The sequence below is a fragment of the Lycium ferocissimum genome, chromosome 5 (genome assembly GCF_029784015.1).
Source record: "Lycium ferocissimum isolate CSIRO_LF1 chromosome 5, AGI_CSIRO_Lferr_CH_V1, whole genome shotgun sequence".
Lineage (NCBI taxonomy): Eukaryota > Viridiplantae > Streptophyta > Magnoliopsida > Solanales > Solanaceae > Lycium > Lycium ferocissimum.
In genome coordinates, this window is record NC_081346.1 from 919,038 (window position 1) to 934,561 (window position 15,524).

The 15,524-nt window shown below is 33.2% G+C and overlaps 2 protein-coding genes across 2 annotated transcripts; both read right to left on the reverse strand.

Annotated features, from left to right (window-relative positions):
* Positions 1 to 1,800: 1,800 nt before the first annotated feature.
* Positions 1,801 to 11,029, reverse strand: LOC132055292 (trimethyltridecatetraene synthase-like). The gene is made up of 2 exons (XM_059447027.1): positions 10,059 to 11,029; positions 1,801 to 2,630 (listed from the first exon to the last, which is right to left on the reverse strand). The coding sequence occupies exons 1-2, from the start codon at positions 10,956 to 10,958 to the stop codon at positions 2,001 to 2,003; spliced, it is 1,530 nt and encodes a 509-aa protein (XP_059303010.1). The 5' UTR covers positions 10,959 to 11,029; the 3' UTR covers positions 1,801 to 2,000.
* On the reverse strand, positions 8,615 to 9,458 carry LOC132055293 (trimethyltridecatetraene synthase-like). The gene has a single exon (XM_059447028.1). The coding sequence runs from the start codon at positions 9,441 to 9,443 to the stop codon at positions 8,793 to 8,795; it is 651 nt and encodes a 216-aa protein (XP_059303011.1). The 5' UTR covers positions 9,444 to 9,458; the 3' UTR covers positions 8,615 to 8,792.
* Positions 11,030 to 15,524: the final 4,495 nt, after the last annotated feature.

Sequence of the window (15,524 nt, forward strand, 5' to 3'; positions counted from 1 at the left end):
GTTAATCATCTGACAGTGACCAGATGAATACGATCTACATCTAATGTAGATCAACAATGACAAATCAACTTGTAGAAATAATTAATTAATGAGCGCATATAGATCTCTTCCCCTAAGTTAATTTTTCTTTCCAAGTTGAGTGATGACGTTAAAACAGGACGAGGTAGACCTAAAATCCTATGGAAGAAAATGAATCGAAGGACCTACGATCTTTGGGATCCATGCAAATTTAGCAAAAGATAGGATGCGAGAGAAGAAAACGATCTATGTACGTGATACTTATTACTAGTATATCTTAGACATGTTAGCACTTTTAGTGCAGGTCTATGGTTTGTAGAAGTGGTTTAGCCTTTCAGGATTTATGCATCTATATCTATTTTATATTAAAAGCAAGAAACCCCTAACTTGAAAGCTAAATCACGACCGCCAGGCCATTTAATTGGAATGAAATCTCCAATGATCAACTTATGGACAAACACCTCCAACATCAACTGTTTCGGTCTATTTAAAACTAAGAATCATGTATGAAACTGTTCCAGCAATCTTCTATATTCTCTGTTAGCCAAACAGATATGTCCTGTTACTTCTCCTTCTCCAATTTTTCTATCTTTTTACATTAGTTATCTTCTTCAAACAGTTTATGTGATTGTAATTTATGTTTGGATTTCTGGCATTGTCACTATTCGTTCCATCTATTTCACTCTATATTTAGACATGTTAGCACTTTTAGCACCAGTAAAATGTTTTCTCTTAATTTAATAGTTCTGTTTTTTGAAAGAACCAACGACAACTCCGTAATGGTTTCCAGTCTCGCCACGTACGACGCCTTCTCAAGCCTTTAGTTCTTTTAGCCCTTCGTAGCAAATAATAATAATGATCAATAGCTTTTTTACAAATATAAAGATTCGTCCGAAATTCATCATCTTGCGCTTACTGTTCAATGAGGTTGGAGATAGTTTTGTCCAGTTTGTTTGTCGTCAAGATGTGGTCGGATTGTTCAACTCTGCTTCAGCATGAAAATTTTCTTCCAATAATGAGAAAACCATAATGGAAGATTCACTGCTAAGACGTAGGACCCAAAGTCCTGCTTTTCCTTGCCAGGAAGACACCCAAAAATGGGTTTACGTGATCCGGAGTTACCATGCAAGCCATTAAAATCAGAAATTTAATAAAGGAACATCATAAGGAACAAACCAACGGTAATCAGGTGACAAAGTATTAACTTAGATTCACAAATTTAATCGACAATATGAGTAGCAAACAACAAAATGCGTAGAACAAAGAAGCATATGAAAGTTAGGGATTTTTAAATACATACTCAGGGCGACTCTTAAAAAGAAAATCTTAGAACGATTACGGAGAGCGTATCTAAGTTAAATTTTAAAATGTTCCTGAATTTGAGATACTATAGACTACGTCCGTGGGAAAACAAAGCCGAGGAGAAGGGTGAACAGCCATGAACTTTACTATTATAGTAGTTAAATAGGGATCTTCGGATCAATTAGTCAAGTGTTTTCTCGATCACTTATTAGTCTGTCAAACAAGCTGTATAAGTTTTGGGACAAGGTGATAAAGCTCAAAATAATGATGGTGGTACCACCACCTAGAAATGACTGGGCGTCATATAGACGTACGATTTTGTTATATATCTTAGTGTCGCAGCTATTAGGCTTCTTTTTCCTATGAAATATTTGTAACCACAAAAAACACAAGCATGACTTTGGATGATAGCACTGGGAGGACAGATTAGCAAGAGTCGGATTATTTTAAAATAAAATAAAATTTGGAACTAATGTAAAAAATTCTGAAATGTTATCTGCTTTATTATGACATACACGTTTTGTATTCACTACAAACCACTTCGACACAAAGAAAAAGACATAAGATAGAAGTTGGATAACCAGACAAAAAAAAAAAAAAAAAAAAAAAACATCGTAAGATTTAGAGAACCATTGAAACATAGAAAAAGTCTATCTTGATGGAACCACAGTTGTGTTGAATCAAGTAGAGTAAAGATTTGCTGGAAGTCTTGGCTCAATCACAGCAGCAAGTGGAAACTTTTTTGGCGTGGAGAGCCCAAAAATCTCATCCATGTTGAGGTCCTCAGGGCTCATATTATCAGGCAATGACCACTGAAATCCATGTAGAAGATTAGCTAAGCTAGCTTGAATCACCTTAAGCCCCAAGCTATAGCCGGGCACATCCTTCTTCCCGCCTCCAAATGGCAAAAGCTCAAAATCGTGTCCTTTGACATCGATGGACTTCTCCAGGAATCTCTCAGGTTTGAACGCCTCAGGCTCGTCCCACAATGTAGGGTCTCTTCCGATGGTCCACACGCTCACGAGGACCCTGGTCCCTTTCTGAACGTCGTAGCCAGCTACCTTGCAGTCTTCTCGACACTCACGTGGCACCAGCATTGGTGCCACAGGGTGCAGTCGCATAGTCTCTTTGACAATTGCCTCAATGTAAGGAAGATTTGTAATGTCCTTTTCTTGTACCCATCTATTCTGGCCAATTACACGATCCAATTCTTCAGTAGCCTTATTGAAAATATCTGGCTGCTTTAGTAGCTCTGAAATGGCCCACTCCACTGTCACTGCTGAACTCTCAGTTCCACCAGCCAACAAATCCTGATTGTGCAATACACAATTTACTCAACTATAAACAAGCATAAAAAACGAATACGAATAATCTGACCAGTCTGACTAGCTATGATCTTCGTCATTAATCTATTCCTAAATATCTTGTAGCTAACAATTATTTTTCATAATCTATCGCTAAACAGGATTAGCCATGAATTTTGTCGCCGATTCCTGTTTTTGTTTTATAGTGTCTTTCTATTTTCTAAAACTTGTAATTTATCTGTGGTTGGATTAACTCATTTTGTCCGTTCTACTCTGATAGAAAGTGGATCTGATATCATTTCAGTAACATTATCATTGGCAGTTCAATTATTACGAGTAGATTCTCTTTCCTGTTGATACATGATAACTAAATTTTGGGGCCAACAAAAAGTTCAGCAATATCTTGTCAATGCACATACCAATCAAGTTGGAATTCATAATTATACTGTCACCCCGAGTGGAGCAGAGCAATTGGGATCTAGTGCGCGGTTAATGAAAATTACCCATAACATATAGCCTTTTATGTTTTTCATTTTACTAACCGTTACTTCTATTATTTTTTTGAGTTTAAGTTATATACATCGTAAAGAAAGAAATGTCTGGATACCGAGTGAATGCTTTGACTCCATGTCTTTCCAGCTTAATCTCCAGAGTTGGATCATCAGCAAGCTGCAATAAAACGTCCACCATGTCTTTAGCAACATAATTTTCCACTTTGTTCCTCCTCGCGTTATGCTCATCAAGTACATGCTCCAGAAACTTGTCGAATTTCTTGCTCACAACTTTCATCCTCTTAACGTAACCTTGCAAGTCCATGAAATCAATCCAGGGGATTGAATCTCCAATATTAAGGACACCGTTTAGCAAAAACAACTCGTCTAACATCTTCTTAAATTCCTCAGGATCCACGATCGAGTTTTCGGACTCGTCCAAGTAACTCTTCCCTAGTACCATCCTGCTAATAACATTTAAACTCAGCGTCGTCAAATGATCTTTCAGCATAATCGGTTTCCCTGATAATTTGTTTAAATTATGGAGAAGAGATTGGAGTTCCTCTGCCCGAATATACTCATATGAATCGAGCCTTTTAGCACTGAACAACTCCATCAGGCACATTCTACGTGCCTGACGCCAATAGGATCCGTACGGGGACCACGTGATATCAAGAATAGTTATAGGTGGTGTATTTTCCCGCAGCCTGTTTTAGGCCGCCTACAAAGTTGATATCCATGGATTTGAGGAAAATTTTGGCCATTTCAACGGAGGAGCCTACTACGACTGGGAATGACCCGAATTGGAGATGCATAATGGGCCCGTATTTCATGGAGAGATCGTGGATGGCGCGGTGAGGAAGGTCGCCCATGAGGTTTAAGTTTCCGATGATGGGCCATGGTTTTGGGCCTGGAGGTAAGTTGAGTTTCTTCTGGCGAAGAAATTTGGTAAGGAGGGAAAGAAAGAGAGTACCGAGAAATACTGCTGCATATGCAGCCCAGGTTGTACCTTCCATGGAGTTGTTGGTACTTTTAGTAATGACTCAGAGTGAATGAAGATGACTGATGGTGATTGTAATTGTTTCAATGGTGGAGTTTATGGTTCCAGTGATAGGCTGGATTTATAGTGTTGGAGAGAAACTTTAATAGTGCTAGTACAGTAATGAATAATTTAATAAGTCAATAGATATTGATTATTTTATAGTATTATTTTTGCTTACTTTATAATCTGTGATCGTCATTTGCTGTTATTCTAATGGGCAGAGTGGGACTTCTGTAGAAAAAGTCCAATAATTTCCTGGAAACTTTGGTTCGGTTGCCTTTGCTCTTCCAAGAAATTATTTCTCACTTCCTGATTGCCTTCAACAGGGTGTGAAACAACTTAGATTAATATTATAAGGTACCCCACAAAAGAAAAAAATAAAAAAAATAAAAGAGGAAACATTAAAAGAAAAGGTACGAAAATAGAGATGGATGTTGGCCTGATCTGGTTCAAGTAAATGATTAACAAGGGAAGACAATGTTATCCTAGTAGCTGTTTAATGGGCAAAAAACATAATTGTACATGGTAAGGGAGTATATTTACAGAACATGATGATATTTTTCAATTTACAAAATATATCAATAGACTTGTTACAAAATCTATACGAATTAGGTAAATTAAAAAGAAGCAAATAAAACACATTCTTTAAAGTAAGGAAATTGTTTTACTTATTTTATCCACTTTTCTCTCTCTATTCAAAATTTAGAGATATATTTACCTGATTTTTTCCAACTTTTGCTTCCTTATTTCATCCACTTTTCTCTCTCCATTCAAAATTAAGAGATATTGTTATCTAATTTTCTCCAACTTTTACTTAAAAAGTCCATTATAATTGGTAATTTTTATGTACAAAGTTCATACACCAAAAAACATATATGTATAATTTTCGTATGCAATATGTATAATCAGTATAGATTCTTATAATTTTTATATATGAAATATGTATAAAAATTATATGAGTATTTTGATTATTATAAAGTACATATAAATTGTATAAAATCTAATCAAAGTATGTATAAATTTTGAGAAAAATATGTATAATAAACTTGTAATTGATACAAACCAGGATTCCATACAAAGATCATACACGTAAAATAAATATATATTAATTTTTGTATGCAATTTGTATAAATGTATAAATTCGTTATAATTTCTACATATGAAATATGTATAAAAGCGCTTATGTATATTGTGATTATGATAAAGTACATATAAATTGTATAAAATCTTATCAGAGCATGTATAGATTATGAGAAAGTATATATGTATAATAAGTTTTCTGATTGATACAAACCAAATTCCATCCACATTTCATGCATATATCAGTTTTCAATATTTTTAAGACTAATTGATATCGAATTTGTTCGCATTTCATACACATTATGCCGCATATATCTAAAAAATGACATATAGCAGACTCCATACACATTTCATACATATATTAGTTTTCAACATATAAAACTACAGTTTATATAATTTATACATATTTTCAAAACACACAATGATCATATATATCTCAAAACGATACAAATCAATTTTTATATACGATTAATACACAAGTTAATAATAAAAAATACTTTGTAATATTGGTTTGAAAATTCATACTAGGAGAGAAGATGAACTTTAAGTATGAAAATGTTGTCTATCATAGAGGGAGAGAGAGGGAGAGAGAGAGAGAGAGAGAGAAAGAAATATTTTTAAAAAGAAGAAAAAGTTGAATGGTAACTATCCTAGAATTAAGTCCACATTTAAAATCAGATTTTCTTCTTTAAAAAAAGCCTAAAATCGTGGGTATCCCATTAAGCCCAAATCTAGTATACTTTAATTTTATTGGTATGTTTTGTAAATAAGGAAAAATATCCTTATATTTTGTAATATAAAGTCTTAAATAGGTATTATTGGGTCATTTTCCCTTGTTTAATCCCTTTGTTTAATAAACCACTCCTAGGGCGAAATATATAATCTAAGTTGTTTTGTGTTCGTTTAGAACTAATAGGCTGTTTGGTCAAAGCTTCTAAAATCAGTTTATTTGAAAAATGCTTTTCAAAAAATTACTTTTGACGAAAAGCAGCTCGTGTTTGGCCACTTAATTCAAAAAAGACTTTTGAGCAGTAATTAGTATTTGATCAAGCTTTTAAAAAATACTTCCAAATGTATTTTTCTCAAAAGTGCTTTTCAAAAAAGTACTTTTGAGCAAAAGTTTTTTTTTTTTTAAGCTTTTGAAAAACTGTTTTTGCTACTCTCCAGAAGCATTTATTTTTTCCAAAAGCTTGAACAAACACTTCACTTTTTAAAGTAAACACTTATTGAAAAAAATAAGTATTTTTGGAGAAAAATAAGCTTGGCCAAACTATATGGTGGATTCAACCAGATAAATCAACCATTTGTAGTTTGTATACAAAAATTACAGATGAATCAAGAGTAAAAACTGTGAAGAATTTTTTTTAATTTAATAATTTGTTAATCGAAGTTCATTTATTTGATTAACTTAAATCGGCATGAATTTAAGCGGTTAAACTGGTCCTTCTAAGAGAATGACAAGTTTCTACGTTTTTGCCTTACATTAGAAATGTGTTAGCAAATACAGTACCAGAAGGTCAAGTTTTTCAAGTTTGGCACATGATGCAGCTTCCGCTAAATTTTGTAAAGACTTGACACGAAGTTTACCTAGACTTTGACTCTTGACTCTTGATCTTAATTTGGAATGGTGATATTAAAATAAACATTTCATTTTGTTCTGTGTAATCGTGCTATATATTTTTTATTTGTGAACTGTTCGATTTCACATTATAACAACCAATAAAGTATCATGAAATATGAATCAAGCTGTGTCAACAACCGTAAAGGCCTTTTCTTTTTGCATCTTGACCTCTTTTATTTTTTCTGTATTAAGCAAAGAAAGTTCATAGCTTTGGACCCTTAACTACTCTTACGACACTGTGGGCTGCCCAACAACTATCCAACCGAGAAAGAAAAAGAAAACAGTGCGTATAGATCATAAGGAAATTAATAAAGAACTTCCCGGATTTTTTTTTTTTTTTCCTATTTCACAATTGATTGTGACCTATTCACAAGACAAGTTTGTATTTTTTGTTGATGGATCATTTTCTTAAGTTTGGCAGCTTTTGATGCTATTCTCTATGTAGATTTGCCCTTCAAACAACCCGTACAGTTAACGACAAGGGAATATTAAGAGCTCAAAATAATGAGGGTGGCCACGCATATAAAAGTGTGTGTTGTGGCCGATAAAGTAAGTTTTTAACCTGTAGAATTAATCCAAATTCTAATAAAAATTCAGTTATTGGTTATTTTTTCTTATTTGCCTAAGCTTTGATTGGTAGAGTTATCAAATTCTGAGCTGGTGGAAACTAACATATATCTAGTGAAATGATCGAGGTCCGAAAGCTTTCCAATATCACAATTATTTAAAAAAAATGATGGTGGCCCCATCCAAAAAATGCCATTAGACGCAAGAGCTTATTATCCCAGTGTGGCAGCTAGTAGTTTCTTTTCTCTATTGAACTTTTGAAACCAGAAAAAGCACAAAGATGAAGAACCAAAGTCAGAATTATTTTCCAGTCAGAATTATTTTCCCAAAACATGTTGATCTCTCGTCATACATCTAGAGCCTAGAGGTGTTTTAAGCTCAGTAAAATCAACAACTTGCAATTTTGGCATAAGATAAAAATTACTAGTACCACTACTTTTAAGGCAAGTGTAGAGTGGCAAAAGTGCATAAAGCTTATGAACATTTGTGGAAAGTTAGAAATTTTATTAAGAAAATTTGATTTTGAGACTAACTGAGCTTCAAAAGTTATTTTGTGAGGTGAATCTAGTCCAATGTGAGATTATCTGACATTTATAGCATGGACACTATTGAATGTTTCTGTTGACTTGCTAGAATAATTAGTTTTATTTTAAGTTGTTTAGTTATAGGAGTCGTCTAGTTTCTATTCTAATATCTAGAATGTTTAGCAAGGCTGTGATAATGTGACTCTGATTTCAAGCTGATTCAACTTCAAAAGCCAACTCATGATGTTAAAAAGTCTCAAAAGCTTAGAAGGGAAAACACAATCCATTCCCTGAACTGATATGAAACATAATTACAGAACGGAAAGTTAGGTAATCAATTCATTTCTCAAAATCAACTACCAAGATCGAATGAGAAAGAAAATATGTACTTACATGTCTTTATTGGCCTCATGATCCCCTGCTTTTACTTTTCCCCAGTTTAACTTTACTTAAATAATCCAATTTAGTAATCCTTCTGCATGAATTTTTGAAATAGCAGGTCTACTTGTACAAAATAGCAATTTATGAAACATTTTCTTACAATTTTTGACACACTGTTTACGTTACACATAAATGTTCGCGCATTGTCAACCAAAATTCTATTAAAAGAATAAAATGTGATGAATTATTTTTGAAACAACTGAAAAACATAAGACCCATGATAAGATTTATACTATTCGTGGATTTAAGATTCAATAAGGACAAAGCTCTGCTTTAATGTAAAAAATTGAAAATTCATCTGCATTATTTATGACATAGATAATTTTGATACAGGACTACAATAGACTTGGAGCGGCAATTCAAACAAACAGTCTGTCTTGATGGAACCACATCAGTGCTGAATCAAACAGAGTAAAGATTTGGTGAAAGTCTTGGCTCAATCACAGCTGCAAGTGGAAACTTTTTTGGAGTGGAGAGCCCGAAAATCTCCTCCATATTGAGGTCCTCAGGTGTCATACTATCAGGCAATGACCATTTAAATCCATGTAGAAGATTAGCTAAGCTAGCTTGAATCACCTTAAGCCCCAAACTATATCCCGGACACATCCTTCTCCCAGCTCCAAATGGCAATAGCTCAAAATCATGTCCTTTGACATCGATGGACTTTTCGAGGAACCTCTCAGGTTTGAACGCCTTAGGCTCGTCCCACAATGTAGGGTCTCTTCCGATGGTCCACACGCTAACGAGGACTCTGGTCCCTTTCTGAACATCGTAGCCAGCTACCTTGCAGTCTTCTCGACACTCACGTGGCACCAGCATTGGTGCCACGGGGTGCAGTCGCATAGTCTCTTTGACAATTGCCTCAATGTAAGGAAGATTTGGAATGTCCTTTTCTTGTACCCAGCTGTTCTGGCCAATCACACGATCCAATTCTTCAGTAGCCTTATTGAAAATCTCTGGCTTCTTTAGCAGCTCTGAAATTGCCCACTCCACCTGTCCACCGTCGAACTCTCGGCTCCACCGCCCAACAAATCCTGATTGTGCAATACACATTTTACTCTTGTCATCAACTATAACCAAGCATAAAAAACGAATATGAATAGTCTGTCTAGTTTGACTAGCTACGATCTTCGTCACTAGTCTATTCCTAAATACCTTTTTGCTAACAATCATTTTTGATAATCTATCGCAAAATAGGATTAGTCTTGAATTTTGTTATTTAGCTACAATATTTGTCTGTCGCTGATTCTTGTTTTTTAATAGCGACTTTCTATTTTCTAAAACTTTCTTGTAATTTATCTACAGTTGGATTCACTCATTTTGTCCGTTCTACTCTGATAGAAAGTGGATCTGATGTCATTTTCAGTAACATTATCATTGACAGTTCAATAATTACGAGTATATTCTTTTGCTTATTGAAACATGATAACTAAATTTTAGGTCCACCAAAATAGTACAACAATATCTTGTCAATGTCCATACCAATCAAATTGGAATTCATAATTATACTGTCACCTCGAGTGGAGCAGAGCAATTGTGATCTAGCGCGCGGTAATGAATATTACCCATAACTATGTAGCCTTTTATGTTTTTCGTTCTACTAACCGTTACTTCTATTATTTTTCGAGTTTAAGTTATATACATCGTCAAGAAAAGAAAAGTGGATACCTGAGTGAATGCTTTGACTCCATGTCTTTCCAGCTTAATCTCCAGAGTTGGATCATCAGCAAGCTGCAATAAAACATCCACCATGTCTTTAGCAACATAATTTTCCACTGCGTTCCTCCTCGCGTTATGCTCATCAAGTACATGCTCCAGAAACTTGTCGAATTTTTTGCTCACAACTTTCATCCTCTTAACATAACCTTGCAAGTCCATGAAATCAATCCAGGGAATTGAATCTCCAATATTGAGGACACCATTTAGCAAAAACAACTCGTCTAACATCTTCTTAAATTCCTCGGGATCCACAATCGAGTTCTCAGACTCGTCCAAGTAGCTCTTCCCTAGTACCATCCTGCTAATAACATTTAAACTCAGCGTCGTCAAATGATCTTTCAGCATAATCGGTTTCCCTGATAATTTGTTTAAATTATGGAGAAGAGAATGGAGTTCCTCTGCCCGAATATACTCATATGAATCGAGCCTTTTAGCACTGAACAACTCCATCAGGCACATTCTACGTGCCTGACGCCAATAGGATCCGTACGGGGACCAGGTGATATCTGAATAGTTGTAGGTGGTGTATTTTCCTGCAGCCGTTTTAGGCCGGCCTACAAAGTTGACATCCATGGTTTTGAGGAAAATTTTGGCCATTTCGACGGAGGAGCCCACTACAACGGGGAATGACCCGAATTGGAGATGCATAATGGGACCATACTTGAGGGAAAGTTTGTGGATTGATCGGTGAGGAAGTTCGCTCATGAGGTTTAAATTTCCGATGATTGGCCATGGTTTTGGGCCTGGAGGTAAGTTGAGTTTCCTCTGGCGAAGATATTTGGAAAGGAGTAGAAGAAACAAAGTACCAAGAAATACTGCTGCATATGCAGTCCAGGTAGTACCTTCCATTGAGTTGTTTGTGCTTTTGGAAATGAGTATTGGTAGTGCTTGTAGTTGTAATTGTTTCAATGGTGGAGTTTATGGTTCCGCTGATGGGCTGTATTTATAGTGTTTTGGAGAAGACTGAATAGTGCTATGAAGATTGTCATTTTCTGTTATTCTAATGGAGAGAGTGGACTTCTGTAAAGGAAAAATCTAATAATTTCCTGGAAACTTTATTTAAGTTGCCTTTGGGTCTTCCATGAAATTATTTCTTATTTTCTCGTTACCTTCAACAGGGCGTGAAACAACTTCGTAGAATAACTGTATAAGGTACCCCACGTGAAAAAAGGGTTCCCCACAGTCCACCAAATTGAAATATTGCAGTGAAAACAGTTTAGGGGACCCCACAGTCCACTAAATTGAAATAATGCAGTGAAAACAGTTTAGACTTTAGAGGATTATTTTACTATGTTTTGGTGTATAGTTTGTGTATGAAAGTTAATAGTCTCGACTTTTCAATTTATTTGTCACTCTTTTATTTTTAGTTTTTGAAAAAGTCATCCCTTTTTGGCTATGAAGTAGGTAATTTGAACCTTTCATAATTACCTTTTGATGAAAACATTTTATAGCTACACAATATTAAATATCATATAAAAAAAGAAGTTTGAAAAGTATTATATTCATACAAATGTTATGTTATATTTAATAAATCATGCAATTTTGAAGTCTTTCTTCAATTCTGTGTTTTGTCGAACAAAATCACATTAAATAAATTGATGAGAGTAATGAACCAAAAGGAGAAAACAGAATGACAAGTTGTAAGTTTCTACGTTTTGCCTCAAAATAGAAATGTGTAACAGAAGGTCAAGTTTTCCAAGTCAGAATCTCTAACAACAGTGCTCACATAAATCGAAATGTACAGAAAGATTTCTTTTGTTTCTATTAAATATTCAAAAAGCACAAGGATGAAAAACCAAACCTGAATTCTTTTCCCAAAACCTGTTATACGTAAAAGAGGTTTATCTCTTATCTCATCTCTCGTCCATTGTCTAGAGCCTGGAGGCGTTTAAGCTCAGTAAAATAAAAAAATAGCAGTCCGATACACAAAATATCCTGTGTTAGCATGGTTCGAAGAAGGGCGATGCACACAAACCCACTTTAATACAGGCTGCTTCCACGGCTCAAACCCGTGACCTATAGGTCACATGGAGACCTAAATTAAAATCTAAAATCTTGCAACTGCAGCAAAAAATTAAAAATTATTTTAGGGCAAGTGTAGAATGGTGCATGAAACTGATGAATAATTGTGGAAAGTGGGAAATTGTATTGGTTTTAGTCCAAGTCTATCATGATGGTGTGTTCACTTAGATATTGTTAGTGGAAGACCCATAACCAAAAAAGCAGTCCGCCTTAGAGAAATTTCATTGCAACGTTGTGTCGTTAGTAGTATTAATTCACGGGCAGGAGAAGCAGGCATAATAATAACTCTAAGAGGTGAGGAATGTCCAAAATCATATAAGAAGAAAATAATTCATTTCTCTTACCAATGTGAAATATTATTTTAATGGCGAAGCAAAAAAATTCTGTAAATGTGTTTAAGATTTAAATTTATATATACAACTAGTATACTTACCCGCGCGATGCGCGGACCGTATCAAAGAAAAAAGAGCGGAGAAATAATAGAAACATATGTATATGAATCATGTGTGATATTGCAAATTTTATGTCTCATTTTTTTGTATCTGTATTATTGCAGACTAATATTTTCTATGTATATGTAGCTGCTATTACTTCATTAGTGACCATTTCTTCAAACAGTATAAAGTCTTTTATATCAATTGACTAAAATATGTAGCTTCTATTGCTTCATTACTGAGCATTTCTTCAAACAGTCTAAAGTCTTTTATATCAATTGACTACAATAAATAAATAATTACAAAGCAAATTGAATTAGAGATAATATCAATGATTATGATTATTCTATTATTGCGTCCCCATAATTTCATTCAGCACAAATATAAGCTCCAATATTTTTAAAAAAAATTGATAATCATAAATAGAACTAATAATCATCAACAAAAGAGGGAGAAGAAATAACATTGGAATAAAGTAGAAAATATTATTCCTAAAAAATTGTAAAGACATAAGACTCTTATTTTAATTAGTTTTGTCTTACCATTCAAAAAACTAATTTACATATAGCATTTATTCTAGAAGATGGAACTGTGTTTATGCAAAAAAAATTGTAAAAGAAAAAATTGTGATTGAAAAATTTCTGAAAAAGATACACTACACCCTTTCATCATGCATATGCAATTCAAATACATGTACAAAGATATGTATATATTCACACGGTGGACGCATCTAAGAGTCATATACATACATAATATATTCACAGTCATTCTTTACACAAATGATTTAGTAAAACTCCATTATATACTTTAAGCCCATTGTGCATGTTGATTTTTCAAATATTTCTTTCGCATTTGTGAGTTATTTGTATACATCAGATCTACGGAACCTTCGAATTCCTTAATTTTATCTGTGACAAAAGATAAATGTAGTATTAATTGTAAATAATAAAAAGATAATTTTTTTTAAAAGTTAAATTAAACATGAACAATATACCTTGACAATTGTGCAGAGATATTTGATATATATATGACCTATAATCTTTTTATCCATTGTAAAGATCCTGTATGACAAAAAAAATTATTCTATTAAGATATAAGGATATGAAAACTATAATAATCAATTTATTTACTTGAACTATAATTAATCTGTCCTTATATTACTGTAGTCATAAGTCTTTTGTTGGATGATTATTTGACAACTTTATTTCAACATATAAATTCTCGTAAGTCGTAATTGGAAACTCAATGAGTTTGATTAATTATAAGCTACAGAAATCAAACAATTTGAATTTATATTAGTCCTATTTCTTCAAGACTAATCTTAAACAGTTAATATAAAAAATCTGATAATTTTTTTTTAAAAAAAAGAGTCCTAAACGTGGCTTTGATTGTGCTTGCACGATTTTAGGAATCAATATTTATCTTTTGACTTAAATTCACCAACGATTAGTTTAATTAAAATTTATTTTTTAGTTTAAATAGTTAATATAAAAAATATGATAACATCCAACAACAAAAAAAAAAAAAAAAAAAAAAAAAAGAGAATCCTCAACGTGCCTTGAATAATGGCTGCACTATTTTAGGATTCCGTTGCGCATACATGGAGTAGTTGTTTCAACCACATATATGTTTTCTTTAAAAAAATATAAATATTTAATATAAGCAAAGATTAGAGTAAAATACATTTCGTGCTTATGTTCAAGCCTCTTTTATAATCCTCTAAATAATTCTTCCTCTTGTGTGCCATTGGAAGTGATTTGAGACACATTAGATCAATCCATCCGTCAAATGAAACAAAATATATAAACATACTCCATTAAAGATGGTGATAAAAATATATACAAAGAGTAAGAGTAAATATTAAGTAATATATTTTCAAGAAGCAGTGATAAATTATCGACTCAATACGATATATTCAGATAAAGAAAGTGTCATGAACCTCAACAAACATGGGCAATAGAAAGGGAATGCGGGTTGGATTATGGTGAAGAAGAAGAAGAGTAGTGGCGACGATGTTATTTGTTAAATGAAATTGTGAAGAAGAAGAAAGATCTGCGTCATTTTAAATTGGTGAAACTTGAATGCTAACAGAGGAAGATGAAGATGAAAATGCTCACAAAATCTTTCTCTGATGTTATTTACGCGCGCAGTCCGTTATGTGCATGCCTGGTTGCCAAGAACGTGGATGGAAATGGATACGGATTATGTAGCTAGTAAGTTTTCATCTCTCTTCTTTTGCCTTTTCTTTAAAATGTAAAAATTAAAAACTTTATCTTTAGTTTAAATTCAATCTCTCATTCTCAAAAGAAGTTATATAATCTTTCAAACTTTTCGGTCTCTCTTTTAACTTCCATGTTCCACGTTCTAAAAAAAGTTTTTCTACTGTTTATATTTTTTTGAAAATTAAATTTTCTAAAAAAAGGATTAAAAAACGTGTTTTAAAATTTTTAACCGTGCATGTGTGTTTGCAAGAGACGTGCACTAAGGTTAGTTTTTTTTTTTTTTTTTTTTTTCCCTTGTTTTTTTTGTTTTTTTCCCTTTCTCTTTTCTTTATCTCTTTTTTTCTTCCTTTTTTAAAGATACAAATACAAATAAAAATAAAATGCAAAACTATATAATCCTAAGTAACAGTTTAGAAGTTCCGACCATTACCCTGATTTGGTGGAACCAAATTTTCCCTGCGTTTATCATTTTTTATTTTTCTTTTTGCATTTATTAACTTTATTCCCAATTATTTTTAAATTAAAATTCAAAACAATAACTAAAGTAACTAACTATTACCTAACTAACTAACTTTTGTCTTAAAACTATCCTCTTTTTAATAATATATATAGATATATAGATTAATACTAGGGCATTTTACATAAATAACAAACATTTGGGGTTTAATCAAACTGCATAACTAATGTTTCAATATTTACGTTCAGAAAAATCACTTAACTCCCACATGTGTATTCAA

Bases quoted from the DNA above. Each gene is read 5' to 3' on its own strand.
- LOC132055292 (XM_059447027.1), bottom strand. From the start codon at position 10,958: ATGGAAGGTACTACCTGGACTGCATATGCAGCAGTATTTCTTGGTACT. The intron at 2,631-10,058 runs GTATCCACTTTT...TTGCACAATCAG, and splicing joins GAGTCAAAGCATTCACTCAG to GATTTGTTGGCTGGTGGAAC.
- LOC132055293 (XM_059447028.1), bottom strand. From the start codon at position 9,443: ATGTGTATTGCACAATCAGGATTTGTTGGGCGGTGGAGCCGAGAGTTC.